This window comes from Podarcis tiliguerta, assembly GCF_965153285.1.
Source record: "Podarcis tiliguerta genome assembly, chromosome: 12".
NCBI classification, from domain to species: Eukaryota; Metazoa; Chordata; class Lepidosauria; order Squamata; family Lacertidae; genus Podarcis; species Podarcis tiliguerta.
Genome location: NC_139545.1, coordinates 15,711,445 through 15,739,388, shown reverse-complemented (window position 1 = coordinate 15,739,388; position 27,944 = coordinate 15,711,445). Strand labels below are relative to the sequence as shown.

The 27,944-nt window shown below is 40.1% G+C and overlaps 1 protein-coding gene across 6 annotated transcripts; it reads right to left on the bottom strand.

The window, feature by feature from the left end:
- Nucleotides 1-64: 64 nt before the first annotated feature.
- Nucleotides 65-27,944, bottom strand: SNRK (SNF related kinase). 6 transcript variants are annotated; one of them, XM_083404863.1, is made up of 7 exons: nucleotides 27,601-27,944; nucleotides 22,807-22,952; nucleotides 19,918-20,606; nucleotides 10,547-10,688; nucleotides 9,093-9,305; nucleotides 7,350-7,484; nucleotides 65-4,304 (listed from the first exon to the last, which is right to left on the bottom strand). In XM_083404863.1, the coding sequence occupies exons 3-7, from the start codon at nucleotides 20,504-20,506 to the stop codon at nucleotides 3,086-3,088; spliced, it is 2,298 nt and encodes a 765-aa protein (XP_083260989.1). In that variant the 5' UTR covers nucleotides 20,507-20,606; nucleotides 22,807-22,952; nucleotides 27,601-27,944; the 3' UTR covers nucleotides 65-3,085. The 6 variants fall into 6 exon arrangements, with proteins under 6 accessions (XP_083260989.1, XP_083260990.1, XP_083260991.1 ...); XM_083404864.1 differs by having other exon boundaries at nucleotides 27,578-27,910; XM_083404865.1 differs by having other exon boundaries at nucleotides 27,311-27,903.

Genomic DNA, 27,944 nt, shown 5'->3' with positions numbered 1-27,944 from the left:
TCACAGTACATCAGCTTCTGGTGTCCTCAGGGCCAGAGAGCTTATAAAGTTGACATGGACATCATTTATGCACCAATCAAGAGGTCATTTTTATTAACTGGATTTTTTTTTTCATTTGTCACACACCATGAATGTTTATACAATGAAGAAAGCCAAACATCGCTGGAAGCAATTGACAAGGATCAACTGGCATTTCTGTACCCTCCCCCTAATACACGTAGCTTTTCTCCATTTTATTCTGCTTTATTTTACTAATTGTAAAATTCTGTGTCAAGATTGTCACATCTTAAATACAGATAAAGTTGCTAGAGGTACATTATATACACATACAGAAAAATACAAGACTAGTTGCTTTCCACAATATTTAATTTATATGCTACGTTGACTATATGCAACTTGTAAAGACAGATTTAAGGGGTACAAGAAACTGTTACTTGTTCTATAATAGTTTGGTCCAATATATTTCAATGTAGTGGTTATTCTCTCCCTCCTTTTAACATGACGTAATACAACATACAACACATGCACAATCATTCACCGGTGAATAAATGGATTAAAAAGACAACACTCAAGCTAACATCTGTACACCCAGAGGTTCAACCAACCATACACAACTAAATAAGGCTATGTTACAGCTATGCAGCATAAATGGTCAACACTGCTGTTCTAAAGTGAGCACCGTATATACACATTTGTATATAAAAAACAGAGGGAATGAAAAAACGTCTGGGATTAGTCAAAAGGTGCCATTCCAAGGCTGTACATAACGTGTGGAAAGAATATTTACAAGACTTGAAAATAAAAAGCTGCAACAGTTTATTGCCAATGCCCTTTATAAACTTTCTCCTACTTTTTATATAGATGCTCTGTTCACCGTCATCTGTGAACTATCCATATTTCTGGCCCTTTGTAAGATCCCTGCTTAAGAAAATTTCAAAGAAATATGCGCTATGGCTTCGCCGGCATGCCTGTTCTTGTAGTTTTCAACTGTGTAGATATCATACATGTATGATAGGCTGTTTTAAAACTACATTGCAACATAAGCTTAAAAAACAAAACTAAAGCAAAGTGTTTCATTCGTAACTTGTTTTGCTGGGAAAATATATTCCCCTCCTAAACTTGATAATAAAATAGTCTGCACGATTGAGATTTGCAGCCTAATTCTGAACATGTTTACTTGGAAGTAAGCCATGCTGAACACACTGGGATTTACTTCCTTGTAAATATGCTTTGGATTGCATCCTTTGCCACACTAAAAGAAGCAAACATGAATGTATCATAACCAAAAACAGTTCTTTGGTGCTCTACAGTCTACAAGGTAAATGAAATGCATTCTACTTGACCATTTTGCTAGCATTTAGATACTAAACTGTGTAAAGTCTCTTAATCAGTGCCTGCCTGGGTTGTTGCTACATAATACCATCAATACTTACCAGCATTGCTTTGAAGACCCAGCGCACAGAGCTTGAAAAAATAACATTCTCGTCCTTCCCAAAATTGGGAATCTGCAATATATTTTATTCTAGATAAAAGTTCAAACAAGTTCACCTGGTCAAAAGTTTCCTTTTGTACATTAAAAATGCCAGCCTATTTATCTGCTGACATCTCAGTAGCAAGGGGTTAAAAAAGAAAAGAAAAACTAAGAGCTGTGCAGAATGTAAAAAGAAATTGATCCATGCAACTTGTGTTGTCTGACTCGATTTGGAGAGAGAGTTATGGAAGGGAAATAAACAAGACTGTTATACCCCAAACTAAATTTTATATTGGAAAAAAATTCTAGAAATTTGCAGTACATGGCACGTTGATCTGTGGAGTGTATTTAGGATGCACAATGTTAATGCACTCCCATTAAGATCCTTTCTGATCTGAACAGACCACCTATTCAAATTCTAGCAACTGTTTTCTGCTCTCCCTAAATTCAATTAAACAATTGGTTTAGGTGACTGGATACAGTGCTGCATTTTGGAGCACTTTTGATATATCCCACAACACACCGACACCCATCTTGATTGGCCTGTTCATTTGTTTACATGGAAATAATGGAAATGTGGAATTAAGATGCTCAGTTACATCCTTCAGGTAATCAATAATTATTGAGAGCAGGCTTCAAAAGGCTGTGGAGTAGGGTGAAAGACAGGAGGAGGAAACTTTGTTAAGCCTTTTACTATGCTTATGGCTAGTTAATTTACAGGAACTAGCTTACTGGAAAAGACCTCTCAAAAGTCACACAAATTGGTCCAATTTAAATAGTCTTGCACTGTACCCAACAACTGCCATGATAATAGACTCTAGTAACAGATGTGTTCTCCCTTAGATTGTTTTTTTAAAAATACTTCAAGCAGATGACTTTATAATTTTCCTTTGTAATACAGTTTTTAAAAGATTGTCTGCATGTACAATTTTTCTCGGGGGAAGCTGCCTTAACTATTCCCCCCCCCCCCATCTTGTCTGTAACAAACCAAGATCTTCAGCCACCACCTCATGCATATTATAGTTTAAGACAAAAGAGATGTGGGGATAAAAATTATAGTTCAAGATCTCTTAAATTCTCAGTGCATCCTTGCTTTGTACAAGCCTTGGAAATCTGAAAGCTCACAGAAGTTTTCAGCATCAAAACATTATTGCTTTGGTTCTGTTGCAAACACACAGAATTATGCCACATCTCACATAGTTTAGGAAACACAGAAGATCAGAACAAGATTGGACATTTCACAAAGAAACAAAAGCGCTCTCTCTCTCTAATTTAAGTGCAGAATGTGAAACTACTAAGTGCTTCATTTACACTGGATTCGGACACAAGCCTTACTGTAATCCAGATTTTCTATAGTAAAATTATAAATGTAAAAAAGTACACAAATCCTGTTTTCGTTGGGAACAAAAAAAAAAAATTATTGGCTAGCAGCATGCACAAAATCATGCATTGTCATTTCAAGCAAACTAAATTAAAATGTAATAAATTACTGCTCAAAGCTCATTTAAAAATATTAAGACAATGACAATGAAGGGTTTCAGTGAAATAAAGTATTCACAGCGCAGAAAAGGAAGATTGGTGATGTCAAGTAGAATGAGTTAAGTCTGATTACTGTCAAACAACGTGACAGCAAGTAGCTTGGCCAGCGGTACACAGCAATCCCTCCTTCGGGTTTCGCTGAATATTCACAGATATAGTCTTTTCACACAGAGGTAGTTGGAGCACGTTATTTTTCAAGTTCTTGCTCTTTATCCGTTCTAATTCGTTTGCAGTGTCTGACATCTGATCAGAAAAGAATTTTATACTGCCCAAGGACGAAGCTGGATTAACATTCCCAGAGGAACTTATGCACATCTTCCACGTGGATTTCTCCTGTACCTTGACGCTGGAAAAGGAGATGGTGTTTTGCGGATCAATAATGTATTTAGTGCTACTGTGAATCTGTGAACCTAAGCAGAGGCTCATTAATTTGAGGCTTTCCACCAGGTCGCCCGCGCTTCTTGAAGACAACTGCATTGAATTTCCAGATCCGGCGCACCTGCGAGTGGAACCCGAATTGTTATTCGTGCTTCCGCTAGAACTACTGGAAGGACTTCCGCCCCCTTTGTTGTTGTCGCCAGGGCTCGTTTTGTCTACTCCTCCGTTTCCATTGCTTGGTTTTCCTTGTCCGCTGCCGTCTCCCTGATTGCCGGGAGGTCCCTCGCTACTATCCCGTCTGTGCCAGGAGTAAGTAAACCCGCTGTCTTTATCGAGACGCCGCCTGCTTTCGGAGTCGTCGTCGCTTGTTTCTGAGCTGCTGCAGCTCGATCCCCGACCCTGGCTTTTCCTTCGGTGGTAGCGCTTGTGCACGGTGCTTGGCGAAGCAATGTTCATTTTTAGACGGCTAAGTTTGGGGGGCAAGTTCTCATCCATGTCAAACTCGTCGTCCGACTCCCCTTCCTCAAAGATCTGATTCAGGACCGGAGCGCTTTTCCGGGACGTAAGACGGTTTGTAACGGAAGGCTTGCGGCGCAGGACCACTTGGGTCGAAAGGGAGACTGGTTTTTTATCTTCTTCGTCCTCCTCCTCGTCCTCTTCCACCCTAAACAAGCACTTCCGGCCGCTAGTTGTAGGTTTTAAGCTCACCGAAGGAACGACGGAAAGTGCTGGTCCTGCTAATTCAGGAATGTCCTCCTTCTTTGATGAATCATTAAGTGCCTTGCTCCGGTGACCATTAAGAACGTTTTCAGCACTGCGAGCTGGAGACTGAGGAACGCCTCCATGGGAGAGAGGAGAAGCTGTAAGGTCATCTTCCAAGTCTTGTGGGACATCGATTTTGGTTGGCCACGACTGCCTAAGGGAGGTGCAAAAAAAGAGAAAACAGAGGATTTTAGTAAAAGTTTTAAAAGCAAAGCTCCTCTCAGTATAACTTGAAAAAATGTAAGGTGATTTTAAAATTTACCAAGCAGGCAAAGAATTAAATTTGTACATATTGGCCAAGATCCAGAGATCTTACCAATTAGTTCTGCACAACTGATGTAGTTTTGGGTTGAGGTTTCTCTAGCAATAGCACTAGCAGCAGCAGCCAGTGGCAAGCCTCTCTGGCAGTTCCCTCCCTGCAAGAAGTGATGTTACAGGGAACCAGGCATAGGGCCTTCTTGGTAGTGGCGCCGCCCTGTGGAATGCCCTCTCCTCAGATGCCAGGGAAATAAGCAACTATCTGACTTTTAGAAGACATGTGAAGGCAACCCCGTTTAGGGAAGTTTTAAATGTTTGAAGTTTTATTCTGTTTTAATGTTCTGTTGAAAGCTGCCCAGAGTGGCTGGGGAAACCCAGCCAGATGGGCGGGGGTAGAATAATTAATAATAATAATATTTTATTGAAATATTTTCAAAAAGTAATTTGTGATCTGGTATGGCAGTCTGCTATGTAAAGGGGAAAAGCAGAAAATTCTAATAAGCATGCCCACGCCCAAGATTACAGGATTCCAGTCTTTTTGAGTTTGTAGCTGCCCTAGTAAATGCCTTTTTGAATGGAAAGATGCAGTTTTTGTAATGAGTTTTAATAACATTTCTTTTCAATGGCATTTCCATCTGCTTTTTAAAAAATATTAAAGTGTATATCATTTTATGCTGCTCAACCTTAAAAAAAAGATTTCAAGAAGTCACTATCTGATAAGTGGCACAGAATACTTACAAGTCCACATTTTAAAAAGGCACAATATTTACTGAAGTCATGTAGACATTCTTGGTTTTAGATGAAGCAAAGTTAAGGCAGGAACAGACATTCTTTGCTGCTCTGAATATGCCAAAGTAATACTGGCAAGGCAAATCAAAATTTAAAAAATATTATCTAGAGCAGCTTCCAAAGCCATTGCCATGAATGCCAGAGACTTTCAAAGAAATTGTTCATTCAGAGTATTCAGTTGCAGGCTGGCAGATCAAAAAAATAGCTAGAAATCAGGCCAATAAGAACCAAATGCACAAAGTCACTTAACAAAGTGCACAGCAGATATCCCAGTGTCCCCTTGCACACAGAGTGAGACCCAGGTATCAGATAATCCTTGAAAATACAAATGTTTGTGGAGTAGAACATTTCCAGTCCAAGCTTCCATGGTTGTGGTAATCATACATTTATATTACACATAAATCAGCTTTGCTGAAAATTTTCTCCCAGCAATGTATTTAAACTTTTTATATCCTACATCACTTCTGACTGATGCATTTAACAACTAAGCTAAAGAACTATCTGTCCAATTACTTTTCTTGCCTGTCAATTTCAAGTGTGGTTTTCCAGAATTTGTATCCATGCAGCCTCGTCAAAGCATATTCATTCAGAATGAGTAACTCCCACTTTAGCAAAACATGCATTACTCCCAAGTGTGCAAAGGTTGGCAGCTGCAATATTGGAGTCAAACTAGATGCAATTTTAAATACACTTAAATATTTCCACGATTACAATTGGCAACATAATCTCTCTCCTGCCCTCATCCCGAACACAACTAAAACTAGTTTGGGACCGCAGGACAAGGGTTATCCTTCGTTTATGGTTTTCTTTCTAAAAATCACCCCCCCCCCCATTGTAGTTATTTGCTCCAATGTTGTTCTTTAAAAAATTAACAGAGCAAATATAGGCTATCATCACAAAGGCAGAAGTGTGGCCAGTCCTAAGATGGCATTTAAAAAGCACACAGAAGGAAAGGCACATGAACTTTTGCTGGTTATTGTCTTCATTTTGACAAGGCTTCAATTTCTTAAAATAAGGCCTCCTGCCTTTCATATACTCTGATGGAGCTTTTTAAACACAGCGACATATTTCTGGACTTGTTTGGGTTTCTTCTCATTTGCAGTGTACATTTTTATTTTAGTCTCTATTGCAGTGGTTTTAAATAGTCCTGCCTTCCTGAAGGGATCTTCCTAATGATACCTTTCAGCTTCTTTAACTATTCCGTTTCTGAAAATACAACTTTCTAGGCAATTTATTTTTTGAACTGCCTACTCCTTTCCCACAAGCTCACCAATGGAACTTTGGTATGGGCTTCCGCAGTCACTTCCCAGTTACAGTTCCTGACAGAGCCACGATATTGCTATGTTCTATAACTCAGTGGTAGAGCACACACTTTCTCATGCATGTGCTATGCTCAATCCATGGCATTCCTGGTCTGATGATCTTTAACAGGGAAAGCTTGAAGGATCTCTGTCCAAGATGGCGGAGAGCTCCTGCCAAGTCAGGTTAGACAAAGCTGAGCTAGACACATGTAGTTGTCCTCCACACTCCCAACTTTCATTAGCCCCAGCTGGCATGGCCAATGGTGGGGTGATGGACATTGTAGTCCCTCGCCATCTGCAGGGGCACAAGTCTCCATATCTGATCTAACAGGAATGGGATGTACCGATTTCCATCTCTCTCGGAGCTCTCATTCTTCATGGGAAATTCTGCCTGTTGGAACAGGGTGCAGACTCTGCAACAGCACCACAAAGTGGCTGATTCGTCCTGTGTTACAGTTGTGGCCTGCACTGGGGCAAGCATGAACTCAGATATTCCTTACCTAACATTACCCTAGGTTGTGAATTCAGTGATAGAAAGGCTAAGAATGGCGACTTCAGCATGACAGTAGAAAAGAAAACGAACATTTCTCCATGGAACTAATTCTGTGACTGTGCTGCTGGTGAATAAGTTTCCAGATCCCAACCTGCAGAACAGTTAACAACCTTTGGCAGCAAAATGCCTTCAAAACTACCAACTTAGCTGTGCAGAAGCTGTAGAGCACACAGTGTTTTGGCAATGATACACCACAGTAGCATGACAATCTATTTAAAATTATCAAAAAGGCCCTTTTAAAGAATGTATGATTAAAAACTCTTAAATTTACTACAATTTGAGTACTTTAAATTATTACCTAAACTGAGCTTTGATATTGCTTGGGCTTGCTGATCTGGTTTGTATTTCTTTCTCCTGCTTCTCTCTTAGAATCCGCTCTGCTAGTAAGAAGTAGGTAGCAGTGATGTGATTGTATTTGTTGGTTTCCAGAGCCCTGGGGGAAATAAAATTAAAATGGAACACATCATACATCAACAGTTTTCTGAAACTGGACATGCAGCCAGCACTGCTTACAATGCACCTCAAAGCAAATACTGAACAGTGCCTATAAGTAGAAATTAGTCTTTTGACATATTGACAAATAGCTTTTAGTTTATTAAGAACTGGACAACCTAATGTGGCAAGTTCAATAATCAAACTAGGCTATATTAAGGAAAGCAACCAAAAGCTGAATAGATTTTCCCCAATCACAGTAATTTACTGAATGCCAGTCTATGCTTCAGTAACCTTTTGCAGCTGTCAGATATAACTATACTTTACTTTTACAGATAGTCTGCTCAAACAAAGGAATTTTCTTCTTCTAGACTAAGCTCCTGATACATACATTTGTGACTATGATTACTGAGATTAGGAGACTGGGAGTGTCTCCACTGCCTCCCTGCAATGACCTCTCACTGCAGGGAGAGGCAACCCCAGGGAAACAAACTTTGTCAGTGTTGACTGAGACTTTATCAAGTGCTTGCCTTGAAAGCAGGAGAGCAGTCTCATTTATTAGCACGGACTTTCCTCACATTCTCCCCCAACTCAGCTCACGGGAGCATTGTTGCCAGCTAGCCACTGCCTAGCACTACACAGGGGAGAGAGGCAAAGGACCAAAATAAAATCAATCTGCAAACAGGCGATATGTTACTTTTAAATCTGCCACTGATCTTCCATAGCCAAACGGACAATGTGTTCATCTAGTTAGTCATTAGGCATTAACAGCAGGCTTCTTGGCAGATACAAATTCCTGTTTCAACTGTTTTAAAGCATCCACTTGTTAACTCAGTGGCTTCTATATTGGGCCTGTCTCCAACATTGCCACTTTCACTATTCAGCAGCTGAACATATAAAGCTAATGTTTGGGTTACAACCAAACACACAATTTAAAAGCGGTTTACACTAGGAAGAAGCCACATAGTGGGAATACCTACTCCTTCAAGCAATACCCTAACCCCCAATAACCCAGTGTTTCCTTAACATGGCCAAGGATGTTGGGAGCTAGATAATAGTGCATAAAAAACAGGACATGACTGAACAAGGTGCATGTCATAACCCGGGTGCCCCACTCTCTGGGCCTGCTGCTACATACTCTCCATCCCCAATCAATTACACATGGGAGAAAAGGAAACTGCTGATAAGGCCATTGCCCAGAGACCCAAGAAGAAAGAAAACTCAAGCTACTGAATAGAATATGAATGACAATTTGATTATTGGGCTTTACACAGGGCTCCTCTTTGACCAGACTTGGTAACTTATTTCCAAAAAGTTATCGATGTTTTGACATGTTCTGTAAATGATTTAATTTGTCTTGGGCCACTTTAGTTTACAAAGATACATCCATCTTGCATCTGCAAATATTCCTCTGAATACCAGTGGGCATAAATCAGGGCAAGTTGGTTGCCTTCAGCTTTACTTTTAAGGCTGGTGATGGCTGGAAACAGAACGCTGGGCTAAGCCGACATGCACCTGATCCAGAAAAGGATTTTCTTGTGCTCTATACAGAAAATTGTTCTGTAACAACAAAATTGGAATATAAACACAATAGAAAACGGTGGCTTACTCTACTATGGTATCTCTGTCTGCAATGTCTCCCAGAACCATTCGCTGTATGATGCTGTTGTGCTCTTCCTCGGACAGATTTTTGTATGAAACCAAAGGAATATTATATTTTGTTGCAGGCGATGGATCAACTCCTTGAAGCCAGGGATGGTTTTCAATTTCTTCCAAAGATGCCCTTCGTTTTGGGTCTCTTTGTAACATTCGTGTGATTAAGCTGGGAACAAAGATGCAGCTCTATAAGTATGTTAGCGCCATCACAGTAGGAAAATGTTCCCAAGCATCCAAGGGGTGCCATTCCCCAAGTTTAAAAGTAAGTTTCTACACACATCTACAAACAAATTTGAAAGTATGGATGTCTGCTTGCTTGTTTAGATGGCAAACTAGCTTATCTACCATGACTGTTTTCATATCTCTCTTGATGCTCCTTACACATATATAATACAAACAGAAGTACAGAAAAAATAAAAACAAAACAATGCATACAGTTGAGGGACAAGACAAAATCAAAACCTGCAACTAGGGGTTATCTGAAGCAGCCAAAGAATTATGACAAGGTAGAATTATTCTTGGGATTACTTTCCACTTATTAGTTTTTTTAACCTGTCTACAGAAGTCACAGAATGGCTATGGACCTGTGTTAAGCAAGTGTCAAGTCATATAAAAAGCAATCAAAATTACTAAAACCAGAATTGCAATTAAAAAACAAATTATTTTTTTCCAGCTCTAACAGACTTCACAATGTTTACTGAATAGACTTGAGTTCTTAAACTGTCTTCTGTTTTATTAACAAATTGCTATTCTACAATGGGCCATGTGAATATAGAAAATCACTCAATAAAAAAAAGTTTGCAAGGTTTCACGTTTCCAGTTATCAATGTATTCTTCAACTGACAACAGCAGCCAAGTACTCCTGACAGGAGGCAGGCTGAGCCACCTCATTGTGGGCTTTGACAATGAAATTGGTAAAGGGAGAGAAGGTATTCCTTTAGCTTTGAAAATGTTTCTTATCTGTACATAGACTTTGCATCCATCACACTGATGAAAGTAGATATGCACAGCTTCAAAGCAACCATCAAGTTAATATTTCCCGTTTGGACTTCAGCTTCGAATAAGTTACCCCTCTCCTGTAGAGCATCAACATGCAAGCATTTAATGAATGTGATAAAGGGTGATGTTTAAAGAAGCAAACCATTTCAAAAATGAAGAAAAACTTCATATTTATCTAGGGAGCTCAAGGTAGTATATATGGTTCTTCTATTTCATTATCATGACAACCCTATGAGGGTTGAAAGAATAGTTTCTGGCCCACAGTCCTGAAGTGAGAATAATGGGTGAGCTGGGATTACCTGGGACCTAACCCTGTGCTAGTCCTAACTAATCATCACATCGGTTCTATACGGAATGGTTAGTGTTATGATTTTAATTTCAATACATTATGTTCGACATTTCACTTACTCTTTACATTCTTTGGACACACGTGATGGCACCGTGTATTTACAGTCCATGATCATTGTCAAAGTTTCGCTGTCATTTGCTTCTTGGAATGGTGGCTGCCCGCATACCAACATATAAAGGATAACTCCCAGGCTCCATATATCTGTAACAAGATTTTAAAAATATTGTACTTGAAAAACAACAACCTATTGCAACCGGCACAGGGGGAAAAATTAGTTTCCTATCATAGTTAATTTGAACCAACATTTTAATTGTTCAAAACTGAGCAGCATAATACCACAAATCCCTTATACACAGAAAGATGAAATAGCTTCATATGCTCACTGAAATAAATAGTGGAAATGTGAAGATTATATTCAGCAATGCTGCCACACTTATTACCTTGGTGGGTGCAGATTTTAATTTTTTAGATACTATTTCCCCCTCTCCCCGGACAAATTATTCACCTTTATTTATATATATATAAACACATCTTTATTGTGCCCTGCATGCAACACATTAACCTATAAAAATAAAATCAACTATTGGTTGAAAATGGGTATCATGGAAAACTGCTAAAGCATTTAAAACAATAAACAGCTTGGAAATCATCACAATTTTACCATACTAAATTAAGAGCGAAGTTTGTACAGGAAAGAATACAATAGGAGGAAATGCAAACAACATTGTTTATACCCCTGTTGCTAGCCATCAAGTCTAAAGTAAGCACTATTTTGTTTCCAGGTACCTTCCCATTTCCCTTGGGAACTTAACGGTCATTTTAAGAACTCCCAACATTAGAAGCAGTTGGTGTTGGGGTTTTTTTTAAGCTTTTCTATTTGTTGCTAGCCTATGTAAATAGCCTGGCAGCATATCTTCACAAAAAATCTGGAACGACGTCAAGTGAAAAAGCACTGTTAGCAAGAATCAATGTTGTTTCCCTAAAAAGTGGATTTAGAATTGCACAAAATATGTTCAGGAAGGGGATCTGAATGAGAACTGTGCAGGGACATTCTGTGGTTTTAAAAATAAATTCCTTCTCTCAAAATAGGACGCTGTTCTTAAGGACTAGCGGGCTATATGAATTGTGACAGACACACAAATAAGAATGTGTTAAGTGTTGTTGGTCAGCACCTGTGTACCTTCAGTGTTACTGAAAAAATCCGATTGAGAAAGAGCTGTTTGAGTACGATTCTTAGAACCATGACAACCAGCCAGTGTATATGCAACTTCCTTACATAACATCAAGTCACTGCCATGGAAACCAAGCCACGTCACTGACTGCCCCTGCCATGCTCATCTCAAATCTAGTGAGGAGACAGCACCAAGACTTGGCTTGTATTTACATATACAGGCAAAAAAAGGACAGCTTTTCTCACACAAAAAAACTCCAAACAAAAATATTAGGCCACAAATCCCATAGTGAAGGCCTAAAACATTCAGAAATTGCTCCTTGTGAGACCAGATCTTCATGGTTTACAGAAGCTAATAATCACATCGTATTTCTAAGGCGTTTTGAAGCAATTCCAGCATCACAGCTGATGCTTGCCTTCTCAATTTCTAAGTGTTTTGCAACCTGTGGGTCATGACCCACAAGTAGTTCACAAAGCCTGAGCAAGGGGGTTGTGGGCTTTATGTAAACCCAAAATAATTGCTGATTTTAATCTGAACTGGTATAATAAACACCTGTTACACCATTTCATTTTGTTAGCATATTACAATGTTGTGCTGAACCCCACAGTGGAAAGGTTTGAGTCTTACATTTTGGGAAGGGAGGTTGTCCAAATTTTTAACTGCAATAATTGCTCAAATAATTCAAAAGGTCATTTTCACATAAAATCAGTATTAAAGCAAGTAGAGACAGACAACTACAGATCAGGCTCAACAGTTTCAACTAGACTTTTACACAATGTCTTTCCCACGGTCTACCCCACCCCAGCAATCCACTGTGATGATGTTCTCACTCTTTCTTGCCCCCTTCCTTTCTGGTTTGGAGAGGATTTCCTGTCGGTGCTGTTGCTACAGAGTGCTTGGCCTGCAAAGTGATCCAAGTTCGGTTTACTGTTATGCCACTGATGACACAGTGCAGGTACCGTTCAGGAAATGAGTTGCACTAAAAAAGTCACACACAATGACGGGATGACAAGAAATTCAAGATGTCATCATAAAAAGGTCGTGTTGACAGGAAATAAGGCACAACTGTCTCATGAATTCAGCGAAGTTAAGCAATTTAGTGTGGTAGCACCAATTTTGGACTGAACGTAGAACCAAATACAGAGGTACCTTGGTTGTCAAACTTAATCCGTCCTGGAGTTATTTCAACTCTCGAAATGGTTTGAAAACCAAGGCACGGCTTCCAATTGGCTGCAGGACATTCCTGCACTCAAGCGGAAGCTGCGGAAGATGCTCGGCTTCTGAAAAACGTTCACAAACTGGAACATACACTTCTGGGTTTGTTTGGAAGCCAAGCCATTCAACAACCAAGGTACCACTGTATCTCTTATTTTTCATTCCTTTCTCTGCTGCCAAAGCAATGCAACTGAGTTTATAATTGTCCCAACAAGATATATACTATGTGACTTGAACAATCGCTTCAGATCAAAAGTTTTATGGGGCTCCGATACACGTACAAAGCTTGAGGCCTGCTGTCTCATTTATTTTCGTAATTGAAAGTTCTGTACTCAAATTAGGCTTCTGGATGCATGGAATATCCACAAACACTCTGGAATCTCTAAATAAAGTTAATGTAATTTAATGCAGCAATTGGCTAGGATCCAATGCTTGATGTCAGACGTTGCACACCAATTTTTGAACTTAATCCTGGAGGAAAGCTGAAAGAAGCTGGATAGCATCCTATTCGGAATGTATCATACCTAGAGGATGAGGGTGAAAATAATTCTGACAGGACCACTGATTATGTCTCTTTGGCATACAAACTATAAATCTTAAACGGAGTAGACACAACCCTCCAAAAATTGCTGTGGGTGGCAATACCAGGCTCCAGAAGTAATTTAGTACAGTCAAACCTCAGTTGTCAAACATAATCCATTCTGGAAGCCCGTTTGACTTCCAAAATGTTCGACAACTGAGGTGTGGCTTCCGATTGGTTGCAAGAGCTTCCTGCATTCAAGTGGAAGCTGCATCAGATGTTCAGCTTCTGAAAAATGTTCGAAAACAGGAGGATTTACTATCGGGTTTTCGGCGTTTGGGAGCCAAAACGTTCCAAAACGGAGCCATTCGGGAACAGAGGTTTGACTGTACTAAGGAAATATGATACTTCCCTGACCAAAATGCTCATAGTGATCTTGAGATGGAGGGTGAAAATCAGGAAACGTAGTAACGGATGCCTTCAATTGTAATCACAGAGACTGTTAGATGAATATTCTGGTCACACAAAAATATGCATTTTTCATTAGCCTCAATATAGTGCTCTGGAACAGTTGGTCATGGAATCCACCAAAGGAGGAAAAACTATGGATGCTGCTCAGGACCTGGTAGAAGTTCAAACACTGTTGAAACCAACTGGAACTAGTGACCACAATGCTATGAAATCCAACACGCATAAGTATTCAATTGTCAAAAAATCCAACATAATCACATTTGACTTCAGAATAGTAATCTTTTACAAGTCCCCTTATTTTAAAGATTACTATTATTATTATTTATTAAATTTCTATACTGCCCCTATCCAAGAAATACATACCACAGTAGCAAACAATACTCCTCCATCCTGTGTGCGCACACAGTTTAAAAGGTCATAGATTGGTTAATTCAACAAAATTGAAAAGGAAAATCTTCCCACAAAGCCACAACAATTGCTCAGCTAGAATGTATTCAGTTTATCAGAAAAGATACCACCAAATCCAAGGATGCCAATGTTGTTAAAGAAACAAGCGTCAAGGATGCTTCACTCAGAAAACTGAGGTTTTGCCCAAATGATAATATGGAACACAAATTTGAACACAAGCAGACAATAAAGAGTGCCTAAAAAGAATTTGAGGCACACATCACTAAAAACATTAAGATCGACAATCATAATGTCTTTAGCTACTGTCTTTAAAAAAGCAAGACACCAACTAGGTAGGCACTTGAACAATGGATGAAGAAGTGATGAGGTATACTGAAAGGAACATAAGGAAACTACAGAAAATCTGAATGAATTCTCTGTACAGTCGTACCTCGGAAGTCCAATGCCTTGCAAGTTGAACGTTTCGGCTCCCAAACACTGCAAACCTGGAAGTGATTGTTCCGGTTTGCGAATGTTCTTTGGAACCCGAACGTCTGACATGGCTTCCACGACTTCCGATTGTCCGCAAGAGCTTCAAATGCACCTAGAAACTGTGTTCTGGCACCCTACAACCTAGGTTCCAGGTACTGTGTGAAGCCTTGCTTTTCTTTCCCAGTTTCGAATGCTGCTAGCGGCATTTACACCATCAGACTGCAGCAAGAGTGAGATATAGGAAAGCACACACTGATCAGTTTTGCTGAGACCAGTTTGCCTCCCAGCTTCCATTGTGGCTGATCAGTATAAAAACCACTTTGTTAACTTTTAAGAAACAGCTCCTGAGTGTCCTTGTTCTTCTCTCCTCATCTCCTTCTTTATGCGGTGTTTTTTAGATTGTAACTCTGAAGGCAGGAACCATCTTGTTTTTATTGAAGCCTTTTGGGTTTAAGAGCAGGGTAAAAAAATCCCAATAAATACCGTATTTTTCCATGTATAAAACTAGGTTTTTTCCCTAAAAAATAATGTCAAAAATTAGGGAGCATCTTATAGATGGAAAAATATGGTACATATTCCTAAAGGTTCTGTTTTTCTCAAAGAATCTTATTGCAGAAGACCATCACATAATTGTAAAGGCTCATATTTGGAGCTCACTTAGAATGCTCTGTGTGTGTGTGTCTGTGTGACAGAGAGAGAGAGAGAGAGAGAGAGAGAGAGAGAGAGAGAGAGAGAGAGAGAGACTCTTGCTGTTATCTCTCTGGCTTTCAATAAACTATGTTTGAACTCTTAAACTTCCATTTATGGTTTGTTGATTAGTACAGTGATTGACTACTTGATGTAGAGCCAATGTACTAATAAAAAGTATTTATTTGCAGAAGGGTACAAACATTAAACTCTAGGTACTGATATGTCCTACCTCCTCTCAAGGAAATGACCAAGCTACCCCTCCCCAAATCATTCTACATCTACCCCCATTCCCTAAGTGTTCCAAGGACTTGTGCTGATATAGAAGATATACGAAGTAACATAGCTGTATGAGGTAAGGCTGAAAGGCAATGCAATGTCTTTTTAAACAACCCACAAGTCAATCCTTCCAAAAGAGAAAACTACCTTTTTTTAACTACCTGGTAAAAAGTAATCATCAATTTTACAAAATTTGAAGCCACATCTATTTTTTAAAATATCAACTTCTAATTTGCTACCATATAAGCATCTCTATTCTTTTTCCTCTTCTATTTTTCTTAAAAACAAACAAATGAAGCTGCACCCTTACAATGCACTCTTAGCTCCATCCCTGTTTCCTCTTGCTGTGTTGTAGCATTATTTTCATTTTAGTTTTATTCTCTAAGGGCATTGGTCTTCAACCATACAATGATCTATCATTTGAAGACCAATACCCTTAAAGACTAAAACTAGAATGAATATATGCTACAACACAGCAAGAGGAAACGGGGATGGAGTCAAACTGGAGTAACTGGTAACTTTTATTCCTTTACTACTGAAGAAAGAGCCTGAGACAAGAGCAGAATAACCATTTCCATATGGAAGTTTAGAGTGTTAGACATCTAGCTAACTAGTCAACTTAGTAAATTACTCTAAGATATAATTAAAACACATAAATTCTTCCTGCATAATTTACACATCCAATTATAAACAGTTCATGCAGGTGCCTCACCCTTCCTAAGTTCAAAATTTACAGCAGGGCAATGCCTTAATAAGGAGCAACTAGAATAGAAAAAAATAGTGAGAAACTTTGAGGCTGAAAATTAAGCAAATGGCTTGGCTCTTGAGGCTGATGTTAAGCAAATGATTCAATAGCATCCAAAATTGGAAGCAGAAGCACATAACTCCCAAACCCAAGTCTCCTCTTCAGATAAAAGGTAATGGCTTCTAATCACTATGTTTTATTACCCAAATTGGCTTCTATCAATCTTTACCAATGTAAAATGTATGTCGGCTCTCTCCCTCACAAGGGACCTCTGTTTCCATCTTTGTGGGAGAAAGATTTGAGTAACCATCAGATTTTATATCTCCAAAATATGGGGGAACAGCCACTCGTGTTTGTGCCAGCAGCCTCTGCATCCAGAAATCATTTTACAGCTAGAAGGTACTAATCTGCTTCAATGCCATTTGGTGTTTCATTTAAAGAATCTTACAAAGTGCAGTCTTTTGGGCTCCAACATGTCCAGCTATCTCTCCCCTTCCCCCAGGAAAACACAAAAGTTTGTTTACTGTTTTGAGACATTTTAATTGGTCCTATTATGTTACTGTGATTTTTATATTTTCTTCTAACAGATCAACACGCCTACATACATCCCTTATATGTTTTTACTCTCTGGTTCTAGAGAAAAGTAAATATATTTCTATTTGGAGGCATCCCACATTCATCTAACCAGAAGCTCTAATAAATATGTCCCAACACTGTTTGCTGTAAAATGTACTCTGTTCACACCACCGCCTCCACAAGGATAAAACCGGAAAGAACCATCGGTTGTACTGTACTTTCCCCACATACAGTGGTACCTCGGGTTACAGACACTTCAGGTTACAGACTCCCCCAACCCAGAAATAGTACCTTGTGTTAAGAACTTTGCTTCAGGATGAGAACAGAAATCTCACGGCAGCAGCAGGAGGCCCCATTAGCTAAAGTGGTACCTCAGGTTAAGAACAGTTTCAGGTTAAGAACGGACCTCTGGAACGAATTCTCACATGTACATAGGGGCTACATTGTTTTAAACAATGTAACACTAAATGCTGACACAGACATGCACCAGCAGAAATATCTAAAAGGAAAAGCCTTAAATGTATCTTAATTCTTATTCAATCAAGCTGTAACATATCATGACTCAACTGATATTTCCTTTTCTAGCAAGTACCGTATTTTTTGCTCTATAACACGCACCCGACCATAACAATCACGTAGTTTTTAGAGGAGGAAAATCCGTATGCATGCCACCCGTGGGCATTCCCTCCATAACACGCACAGACATTTCCCCTTACTTTTTAGGAGGAAAAAAGTGAGTGTTATGGTGCAAAAAATATGGTAAGTCCTGTTTGGGATTTATACAGGCAAGTTAAATATTCACAAATCCAGCATTTATCATAAATGTTTTTATGAAGAAATATTGATATGCTGCTCATCTACATTTTCTGCATGCATGTGCACAGAAACACGCAATTAACTTGGAAATGTTCAAATTAGTTTCTCATGAATCTCCCAATACAGGTCCAGCAAGAAGTCAATGGACGTTACGGGCATCTATATTGAACTATGCTTCGTTTCATCACTGTGCTTAATTTCATTTACATTTCTCTAGTTGGCTCCTGCCAACCCACACACTGACAGCAATAGGAACAAAAAACAAACAAACAGAATTTCAGGAAGCCTATCCATTTCTTGCATCTTCAGAAGTTAGCTGAGAAATACTAGGAAAATATCAATTAGAAAAAAGCAATTATCTAATATAATTCAGTTACTATATGAAATTAGCCTATTGCATAGCCACGTGAAGGACACTGAATGTCAGATGTACAATCCCCCCCCCCCCCGGTGGTATTCTGGTTTGTTTTCAGGCCTGATCAACATCTGTTTTCTAAAGTCACTAGCAGAGATCTGAAGCACCTCTTGTGTATCTTAGGGCAAACACATTTAGTGACCTCAAATGGACATGTACTTGTCAGAAACAACCCTGCCTTGGGCACCCTGCTTAATGTATTTTCTTCATATAACACAAGACTTATAAATACGCTCCTACGTTACAACTATAGGGTGCCAACAGAGTGTGATAACTTGAGAATACACTCCCTGCAGGCATTAACTGCCAATTCTTGCATCCACTGAAATGATTACAGCTGTCCAATATCATCCTCGTGTATTTGATGTTATCCTGTTCATAAAAGGAAATATCGCCGTTTCAGGGGGAAACAAACATTTATTTGAGAAGACACTGGATGAATACAGGAGACCATTTACCAAACACTCTGTGCTACTGCTATGAACAAGAAAGCCTTACTATGTTCCTAATACTGATAGGAAATGCAGAGATGTGGCAATTCTCTGCATCATGAGAGCAAATGTGGCTTTATGTACACCACTTGATAAATTGCTGTCAGTATTCACATGCTGTCAGCACATTCCATAGCATTCTGGGGTTCTAATGCAAACAGAGAGCTGACTTCACTGATAAATACATGAGAAATACCCTGCTTTTTCAGGAACGCCTTGTACATCGGAGTGCATCCATTAATAAGAACATAGTGCAGCCATTAATAAGAACACAGAACAATTGATCCATCAGGCTCAATATGGTCTGCACTGACTTACGGGCATTTTTCCCAACCCTATCTGGAGATGCCAAGGATTGAACCTGGGAGATTTTCATGCATGGGCTCTACCACTAAACCACAGCCCTTCCTTTAGTATAAAGGTAAAGGTACCCCTGCCCATTCGGGCCAGTCTTGCCGGACTCTAGGGTTGTGTGCTCATCTCACTCTATAGGCCGGGAGCCAGCGCTGTCTGCAGACACTTCCGGGTCACGTGGCCAGCGTGACAAGCTGCATCTGGTGAGCCAGCGCAGCACACTGAACGCCGTTTACCTTCCCGCTGGTAAGTGGTCCCTATTTATCTACTTGCACCCGGAGGTGCTTTCGAACAGCTAGGTTGGCAGGCGCTGGGACCGAACGACGGGAGCGCACCCCGCCGCGGGGATTCGAACCGCCGACCATGCGATCGGCAAGTCCTAGGCGCTGAGGTTTTACCCACAGCGCCACCCGTGTCCCTTCCTTTAGTATAGCTTATCATAATTTAGATCTCTTAGTTCCAGCTGGAAACCTTCGGACACTTTGTATTTCTAGTGTAAATTCCTCCAAACAAACCATGCTCATTATCAAGGATGCACAAATACTCCTAACCAAAAAAAAAAAACAAAACAAAACACACACACACAAAAAACCCAACAAGCCTAACTGCATCAACTCCAAACTAGAAGGCACTGGACTAGATAGTATGTTAAAACATAAATAGCATAATGAAGAGCTACCCAGGGACCTTTGCGGACTTTCATCTTCCTACTGCATTTCTAAATATTTACTTCCAATGGCAGCTTGCTCCAAAACAAAATAATTTATGCAATAAAAGTGACTTTAGTTTGCTCTGAATTCATTGACTTACCTACTGCAGGTGCATCATACTCATCACCAAGTAGAATTTCTGGAGCAGAATATGCAAGAGAACCACAACTTGTTGTGAGTTTTTTCCCAGGCTGGAATTTGTTGCTGAAGCCAAAATCAGTCAATTTCACAAGTCCTTGCTTTTCAAAGAAGACAACATTCTCCGGTTTTAAGTCTCTGTGAACTACATGCAGTTTATGGCAGTAGGATATAGCATGAACAATCTGAGCAAAGTACTTCTTTGCCAGATCTTCGTTAAGCCCTTCTTCGTGTTTCATGATGTAATCAAACATATCTCCTCCATCACCAAGTTCCAAGATTAGGTAAAGTTTGGTCTGGGTGTCAATAACTTCATACAGGCGAACAATATTAGGATGCTGCACTAGTTTCATGCATCTAACTTCTTGGAATAGATGTCCTGTTGCTAGAGTATCTAGCTTGGTCTTGTCAATAACTTTCACCGCTACTTTTTCACCTGTAAAAACGTGTCTGGCAAGTTTGACCACAGCAAAATGCCCTCTCCCCAAGGTTTTATCCAAATCATACAGTCCAGCAATTTTTCCATCATACCCTCGCTTGAAACCAGCCATACTGCTTGAAGTAGTAATGCTGAAACTTTTTAAAAATTGTGTCTTCTCATATGAAAGTGTTTGAAACAGATGCACAACCCATTTTCACTGCCAAACGTACCTAGAAGTCAAAAAGAATATTTTTTATAGAATATACATTTACTTAAGATAAGAAGAATAAGATTTCACCTACTCTAAAAGCTGGCCTTTGGTCCAAAAAACAGGTTTAAAAATACTTTCTTGAAGGAGAATTGGAATAGCTAATTGAGATGTGTCTAAACTCTAAAAATGTATAAGATATGCTGTAGAGTTTTGCAAAGCACTTCAGAGTAGTTAGTTCAGTACACAAGTACAAATTTATTTCAGGAATGAAGAAAAAAAGAATACAAAAAAAAAGTAATTCTTCCTGGGACTGCCTGTGCCTAAAATATGCATTAAATGGGAAGAATGATGAAACTGTTGTAAGCTAATCTAAGCAAAGACATTATTCACATACAGTATTGCCATTCATTATTTAATGAGGGCAGCATAACATTAAGATCTGTGGTACCTAACATACAATTAGACCATTCAAAATAAAAAATACCCTGTAGTTACCACCACCTCAATAGTTGCTTCAAGCAACATCTACATGCTTGACCCATGTGGTTATGTACTATGCTAGTGAAGCATCTGCAAAGTAAAAACGTCATCAGTATGATATGCAATCATATAATTCATCGCATTATATGGAGGTGATGCTACAGGCAATGTGCAAATGGAAGTTTTAGGAAAGCTCTAATGCTGAGAGTTGGAGGAAAATAATGATCGCTCTATAGGGCTAGTGCCATCTGATTGGAAATGGGAAAATATAGTTCATCCATGCATTAAGATGTATGAAACTTTGGGTATCTTCCAACCAAACAATAGGTACTTATACTTCAAGAATTCAAGTATACTTCAACATCTGAGAAAACCTTGGAAGAAACTAACTCTAGTTTTTCCAAGCACAGCAGCTACATCAAAAATGATTTCACTAAAAAATGACTCTTGACGTTGCATGGCTAACTATAACTCTAATATATTTCTGCAAGAGCCAGCATCTGTCTGTCCATGGTAATCATTTTACAATGCTGTACAAGGCCCCCCCTTGGTAATGAAACACCACAATGTGACTTTCCAATGTACAGGGTGTGTGGGCCGCACTCATGTCTAGAGTGTATAACCGTCACAAGTAGTATTGGCTAGTTCTGCTGGCAGTCATTCAGTTTTCCAGGCTTATTTAAAAAACACTTTTTTTTCAATGAATGTCCTCAACATCACTGTCAGTAGCAATTAATGGCATTGCATTTAAAACTCTAACCTCACTTTTCCAACTCATTCCCAGTGTTCCTTCGAATTCTGTAATTCCATGTTTCTAATATGCTAGTGTACAACTTTCAGAACTCCATGGAAATGCAGAGTCTCTCCACAGAAAATGCTTGTTCCCAACCACTGTAAGCACCCTTAACCTGCTAATACAGGGATATCATCTGAGGGGGGGGGGGATCTCTCTTTTTTTGTATTCTTGATACCAGAATATAAAATTCATTCATGGTACATTTTCATTTAAAAGTATATATGCATGCTTTCTTTACTAATTCCTCATTACAATACAAGAGCTCAGCAATCAGGAAAGGATCACAGTTGCATGTATTAAGGGAGCAGCCAAAAAACATGCACACGCATTTCATGACATATGGACTGCATTCAGACACAATGTGAAACCATGGTTTACCATTATGAGAATAAGCTACAGCTAGCCTCAAATCTGCATACTTCCCCGTTTAGCATGGCCATGAAGAGATCAGGAGTTACTGTTTTATATAACAGTTTAGCAGGCCATCTGAACTCTAACCTTTGGTTAATCTAAACTATAGTTAGTTGAAACAAGCCAGTTTAATAAACTGGTTTGAGGTTGGTTTGTTTCAACAAACCGTAGTCAAGGTACAGTTTATTCAAGTTCAGACACAACAACAAGTTGCAGCTAATCTAAAATAGAAGTGAATGCATCCATACTGCTTCACACAGCCTCACTAGAGAAGGGGTGTGTAATGAAACTGAAGGTATATTTCAGTTTGCTCTCATATAAGCCTAAAGCATGCCTTAACAAAAAATCCAAATCAATCCATTGTGCACATTTTGTAAAATCAATTTAAAGCATAATACTAATTGTTACACTAGCAAAACTGCTTGGAAATCATGATATAACTGCAATACCTCCAGAGGAATTTCACAAGCACTGCAGTGAAGTAATTTTTAAAAAACTACATTTTAATAAATCAGAAATGAAATCTACCAACCATGGTACTGCCCTCTCCAAAGGTATCATCTTATCTATGCTTTGCTCATGTAGTTTCAATTTTTCCTCATGTTTTCCATAGATTCATCTGCTGATACTTCCATATCCAGTTCTGAGGAAAGATTCGCATTCTTCTTCCCTTATTCCCTAAGGGGAAAAAAATACTTAAGTTCTCCTTCAGGAATTATAGGGCTAACATACAATCAAATATGTGCATAAATCTCACAGAAATCAGTGGTATATATTAGGTGCATAGATTACCACCCCAAAGTTCATATGGACCAATAAAAAGAGAATGAGTCTAATGCTGACATCCTGAGTAGCAGCTATAATGGATGAATTCAGGAGCTTATCCCAACACTCAACCTGTACAAACCTTTAAAGTTTAATACACCTACAGTAGTTTTCTATATTGCTGTCTTCTAAGTACTGTTTTAATGCTTTGAGGAATCATGGGACATGGTGCCTGACTTCAGTTGATGCAATATTAGGTTTAAATATTACAGTTGCTTTGCGTGGCGGTTCCAGAAAGGAGCAGTAATCAACCAAAGATAGAAAATTTGCAAGATTAACAGTTCTTAGTTCTGGCACATTTTCTAATCTTAAGATATACCACACCCACCTATGGTGCATAATAACTGCCTCTAGATGAATAGAAAGGGGGAGCTTTTTTGCAAGTTGGTAGAAAATGAGTCATTTACAAGAGCTACAAGCTGCTTACACTTGTATACATGGGCAGGTGGACTAGTAGAAAATTGTGATCCAATAACTTGTATTTGCACAACTGGCACAAAATTTCACTTATAATGGCATTTTTGCCTTTATTAATCACATTTCATTTCTTTTTCTAATATATTGTGAATGATAATAAAGTTTGAGTATTCTCTCACTGCAGAATCAGGCTAAATAATCAGCTGTAAACACACAATGGATAGCATCTTCATGATGTGTGGCGAGTTCTGTAGATCTACCATGTAAAACTTATTCCAGCCATTACTCAAAATTCTTAGTAAGATGTCAGCAACAGATGCGGCATGGGAAATATATGGTTAGGATCTCTCATAGTTTTACAAAGTATTAACAACAGTCATTGGGGGGGGGGGGGGAGAAGGGACTTTGATCTTGACTTGCAGTGATGCAGGATGGACTCCTGTTTTCCAGCTACACTTTTTCTTCATCTGGCTTCCCCTCCTAAAGTACCTGCCAATTCACCCCACAGGGATAAAGAACCAAGGGGTCAGTTCAGATAGGGGTCAAATGATACAGAGGAAAGGGTTAAACACACAACTCAAGTGTCACAACCTTGATCCAAATCCCCCATTGAGTCTTTTTAAATAAAGCCAAAGATTCCAACCACAGAATTCCTGCATCACATCTGTTTTAGACTGTTGTTTCAAACCATGAATTCACTAACTGGATCCACCCCACATTTTGTTGTGACATTATCTAGATGAACTGCGTGAATTGAATTATTAAAGAAAGAAAATCTCAAAACTATTGTCATCTTCTATTGTCCTGCTCCCAAGCCTTGACCCATTTAAAGTGTCTTCAAAGCACTTCATACAGAAAATCCAATATGCTGTATTGAATGAATTTTTGCATTACCATATTTTTCGCTCTATAAGACGCACCAGACCAAAAGACGCACCTAGTTTTTGGAGGAGGAAAACAAGAAAAAAAAAATCTGAATCTCAGAAGCCAGAACAGCAAGAGGGATCGCTGCACAGCGAAAGCAGCAATCCCTCTTGCTGTTCTGGCTTCTGGGATAGCTGCGCAGCCTGCATTCGCTCCATAAGACGCACACACATTTCCCCTTACTTTTTAGGAGGGAAAAAGTGAGTCTTATAGAGCAAAAAATACGGTACTTTTATACACGGAGCTGGCTCTGCAACCTAGTTCTACAAAACAAGTGTACAATTGTACAGGTACACCAACAATAATCAGGTCTTTAAAAGGTGGGTTAAAAGTATTGCCCTCTTCCTTAATTGTGAGAAAGAAAGGGGACCAAGGGGACCAGAAAGTCACTTGGTGAAGTCCTAAGTTTCAACAAGTAGGGTAACAAAGCACTGTATTACAGCAGTGTGCATAGGGGACAAGCAGTAGCACAAAGGTTTCGGAAGAAGCAGATCTTACCCCGTCACTTGGAAGTTTACCACAGGCAACTGCTTAATTAGAAGCCTGCTCTACAGGTTTTATGCAATTTCAATGTTAATAAAAAATACACAAAGGCATGTGTGTGTCAAACATTATTAGGCACCTTAAGTGCTTGTTAAGGCATTCATTTATTGTGCACAATATGACCTTGTACATCTTACTCACCATCATTTCACAGAAAGGCGGAAGACAAATGACCTGCCCCATAAAGTCTCTCTAATAACTTAAGTATTCAACCCCAAATAATGCAGGATGGAGACAATACAATGGGAAACAGAATTGTGAAATGAATTTGGGGAATGGGGAGAAAGAATACAGTGAAGGTACCTCTCTTGCGCTTGTGTGAAATAAGAAACAAAAGATACAAAGGTGACATCAGGCACAACAGAGAGCAAGGTATGAAATAGTGGTGCAAACAGACATACGGAAATTGTTTCTAGAGCACTGGAAGACCAGAGGTGCAAGCTGATAAAATTAAATTCCAGTGCAGAAGAGCTAGTGGAATTATCAGAATACAAAGCCCCTTGTCAAAAAGTGATTTCTGAGCATTCCAGACAGACTCAAAGAAAGGACATTATTGCAATCTCTACTTATCCCTTTAAAATATCAGTGATGGGTGCCTTTTTTTTCTAGTCAGTAGATTTAATTAGGAAGTATGACCTGGTTGCCTAAACATTTCAGTAAAGTTAACTGTGGCTCTAAATCTTCTATTAAACAAAATTCTACATCATTAAAGCTATATTGGCATATATTTATCTGGGGAACTAAAAGGAATTTGTTCAACCATTCAGGTGTTATTTCATCCAATAGCTGTTCTAGTTCTTCCAGTTCAATACCTTCATCAGGTACTCTACAAAAACAAGCAGTGTACAAAATGCATGGTTACATTTCTTCTCTTTAGATACTGTATGATAACCATTGATTATGTCACACAAAAAGCAAAAATGTACATTTCTGGGAGAAATTATCAATGTGAAAAATGGCAATGCATCATCACTATTCATCTTACTCCATGGGGCAACAATATTAACGGCAAATGATGCAAAACATATCCAATTTTAATACTCATCAGCGTGTTTCCTTAGTGGAGACTTTCTAAGTGTTTTCTATAGCTTGGGAAAGGAATTGAAAATGCATACTTCAAAACTCTTGCCTTTTCTCATTTTCTACACCAAGTATTTATTATTCTGAATTCCCAAAAACTGCTATATAAACACAGCAGCCTAAATGAGTAAGAGTGGCTGCACTAGAGGGCAGGCTTTAAACAGATCTGGACTCACATTCTTTAAAAAGAATTCATATCTATACTAGCAGACTGTAGCAAAGCCATATTTAAAGCTCTAACTACCTTAGTAGTCAAATAGATTATTTCCAGTCCCTAAATATATAACAGCAAGCTTCAAAATACAAACCACATGAAGCTTCTCCCTCAATTTATTTATTTAAAAGATTTCAATGCTGCCTTCTAATGGTACTCCCCTCCCAAAGTGGCTTCCATACAGTACTTCCAGGGTCTACTCAAGAAACAAGGCATTAATAACAAAACAATTCATAATAGTGCACATACTGATAAAGGACCTTGCTGAAATTAATCATGGTAAATTTCCATCGTTCTGGTCAATACAGTGGTTTTCCTTTCAACCATTCAGTGCTATAATCATTCTCAGTGAGACAAATACCATGCCTTTCTACCTACCTGCTCCGTTACTGCTAACAGCCCAAGAGGGAAGAAACGTATTTTAAACAACAAAACCCCCACAGCTTTGGTGCCTGTGTTGGCGTATAAAGCAGAAGTTGATACAGCTTAGAAAAATGGCTGTTTGCCAAAGAGATCATCAATGCCATAATGTGTTTTCGGCATGACAACCCGATGCAAAAAAGCCCTTCCGCGGGGGGGGGAGGGAAGGGATGCCAAGCTCTTTCCTTTGTGGCAGATACACTCTGCAGCATCGGAGGGGTGGGGGGGAAGGCGGCCACATTAAACGCTCCGGACAAACCTGTTGGCTCCGTCTCCGGCTTGCAGAAATAAGATGCACCGTCATCCCCCCCCCCCCCAACCACCCACCACCAAACAGGTCTGCAGCTCGGGTGCAAGAACTTCTCAGCCACCCCGTAAGCCTGAGGAATATATAGCCGTGAGGATCCAGGGATCTGCTCGCTCTCCTCAATACTGCAGGGGATTTGGAGGGGAAGGGAGGGAAAAAGAAGAGCGCTGGCGACGTCCAAGAAAGGAGGGAGGGGGTGTTTTGAACTCAGCTCCAAGCCTCCTTTCCAGAAGCGGCTTGGCAAGGAGGTGGAAATGCCGGATGCGTAGCATTGCCAAGCCTCGCCGCCGCCTCCCTCCAGCGTACCTGATACTCCATCCCGCCACTCTCTCTCTTTCTCCGCTCGCCGTTCAGACGTGCACACGAAAACACGCACACGCAGCGCTCCATCTTTCGCGCACGCGCACTCACGCCCCTTCCCCCAACCTGTCGCACGGAGGGCGCGCGCGGATGCGATGGAGACGGAGACACGGAGGGCGGACGGGGCTCCGCGGGGACCCAAAACCGCGGGGCCGGGCCTTCTGCGTCCATTCCTTCTCCTGAGGAGAGCGGCGCGGCCCCAGCGCCTCATACCTCGGCGTCCCTCAGCAACTTACTCCAGGGCGTCGGCGCCGGATGCCGGCCGCGGCCCTCGGCTCCCTTCCCCAGCGCCGCATGGACAGCGGCAGCGGCGGCTTCTTCTTCGGCTTCTCCTCAGCGAAGGTACCTCACGCGCCGGAGGGTCGAAGCGAGCGGCCTCAGCCTGAGCGAGCGGAAACGGTCTTCTCCTCCTCCTGCGGCTCGCGCCGCTCTCGTCCTGTGAGGGAGGCTCGCTCCCGAGCGCGCGCGCGCACACACACACACCCAACGGACCTCCGCCGCGTTCCCGCGACGTCACCGCGACCAACCGCGGCTCGCGCTCTCCGTCGGCCGAGGGAGGGGGAAAGCGGCGAAAGAGAAA

Coding starts and splice junctions, on each gene's coding strand:
- SNRK (XM_083404863.1), bottom strand. CDS start 20,506: ATGGCTGGTTTCAAGCGAGGGTATGATGGAAAAATTGCTGGACTGTAT. Junction 10,689..19,917: donor GTATGATGCACCTGCAGTAG/GTAAGTCAATGA, acceptor ATCTTGTTACAG/ATATATGGAGCCTGGGAGTT. Junction 9,306..10,546: donor GTGTCCAAAGAATGTAAAGA/GTAAGTGAAATG, acceptor CTTTGTTCCCAG/CTTAATCACACGAATGTTAC.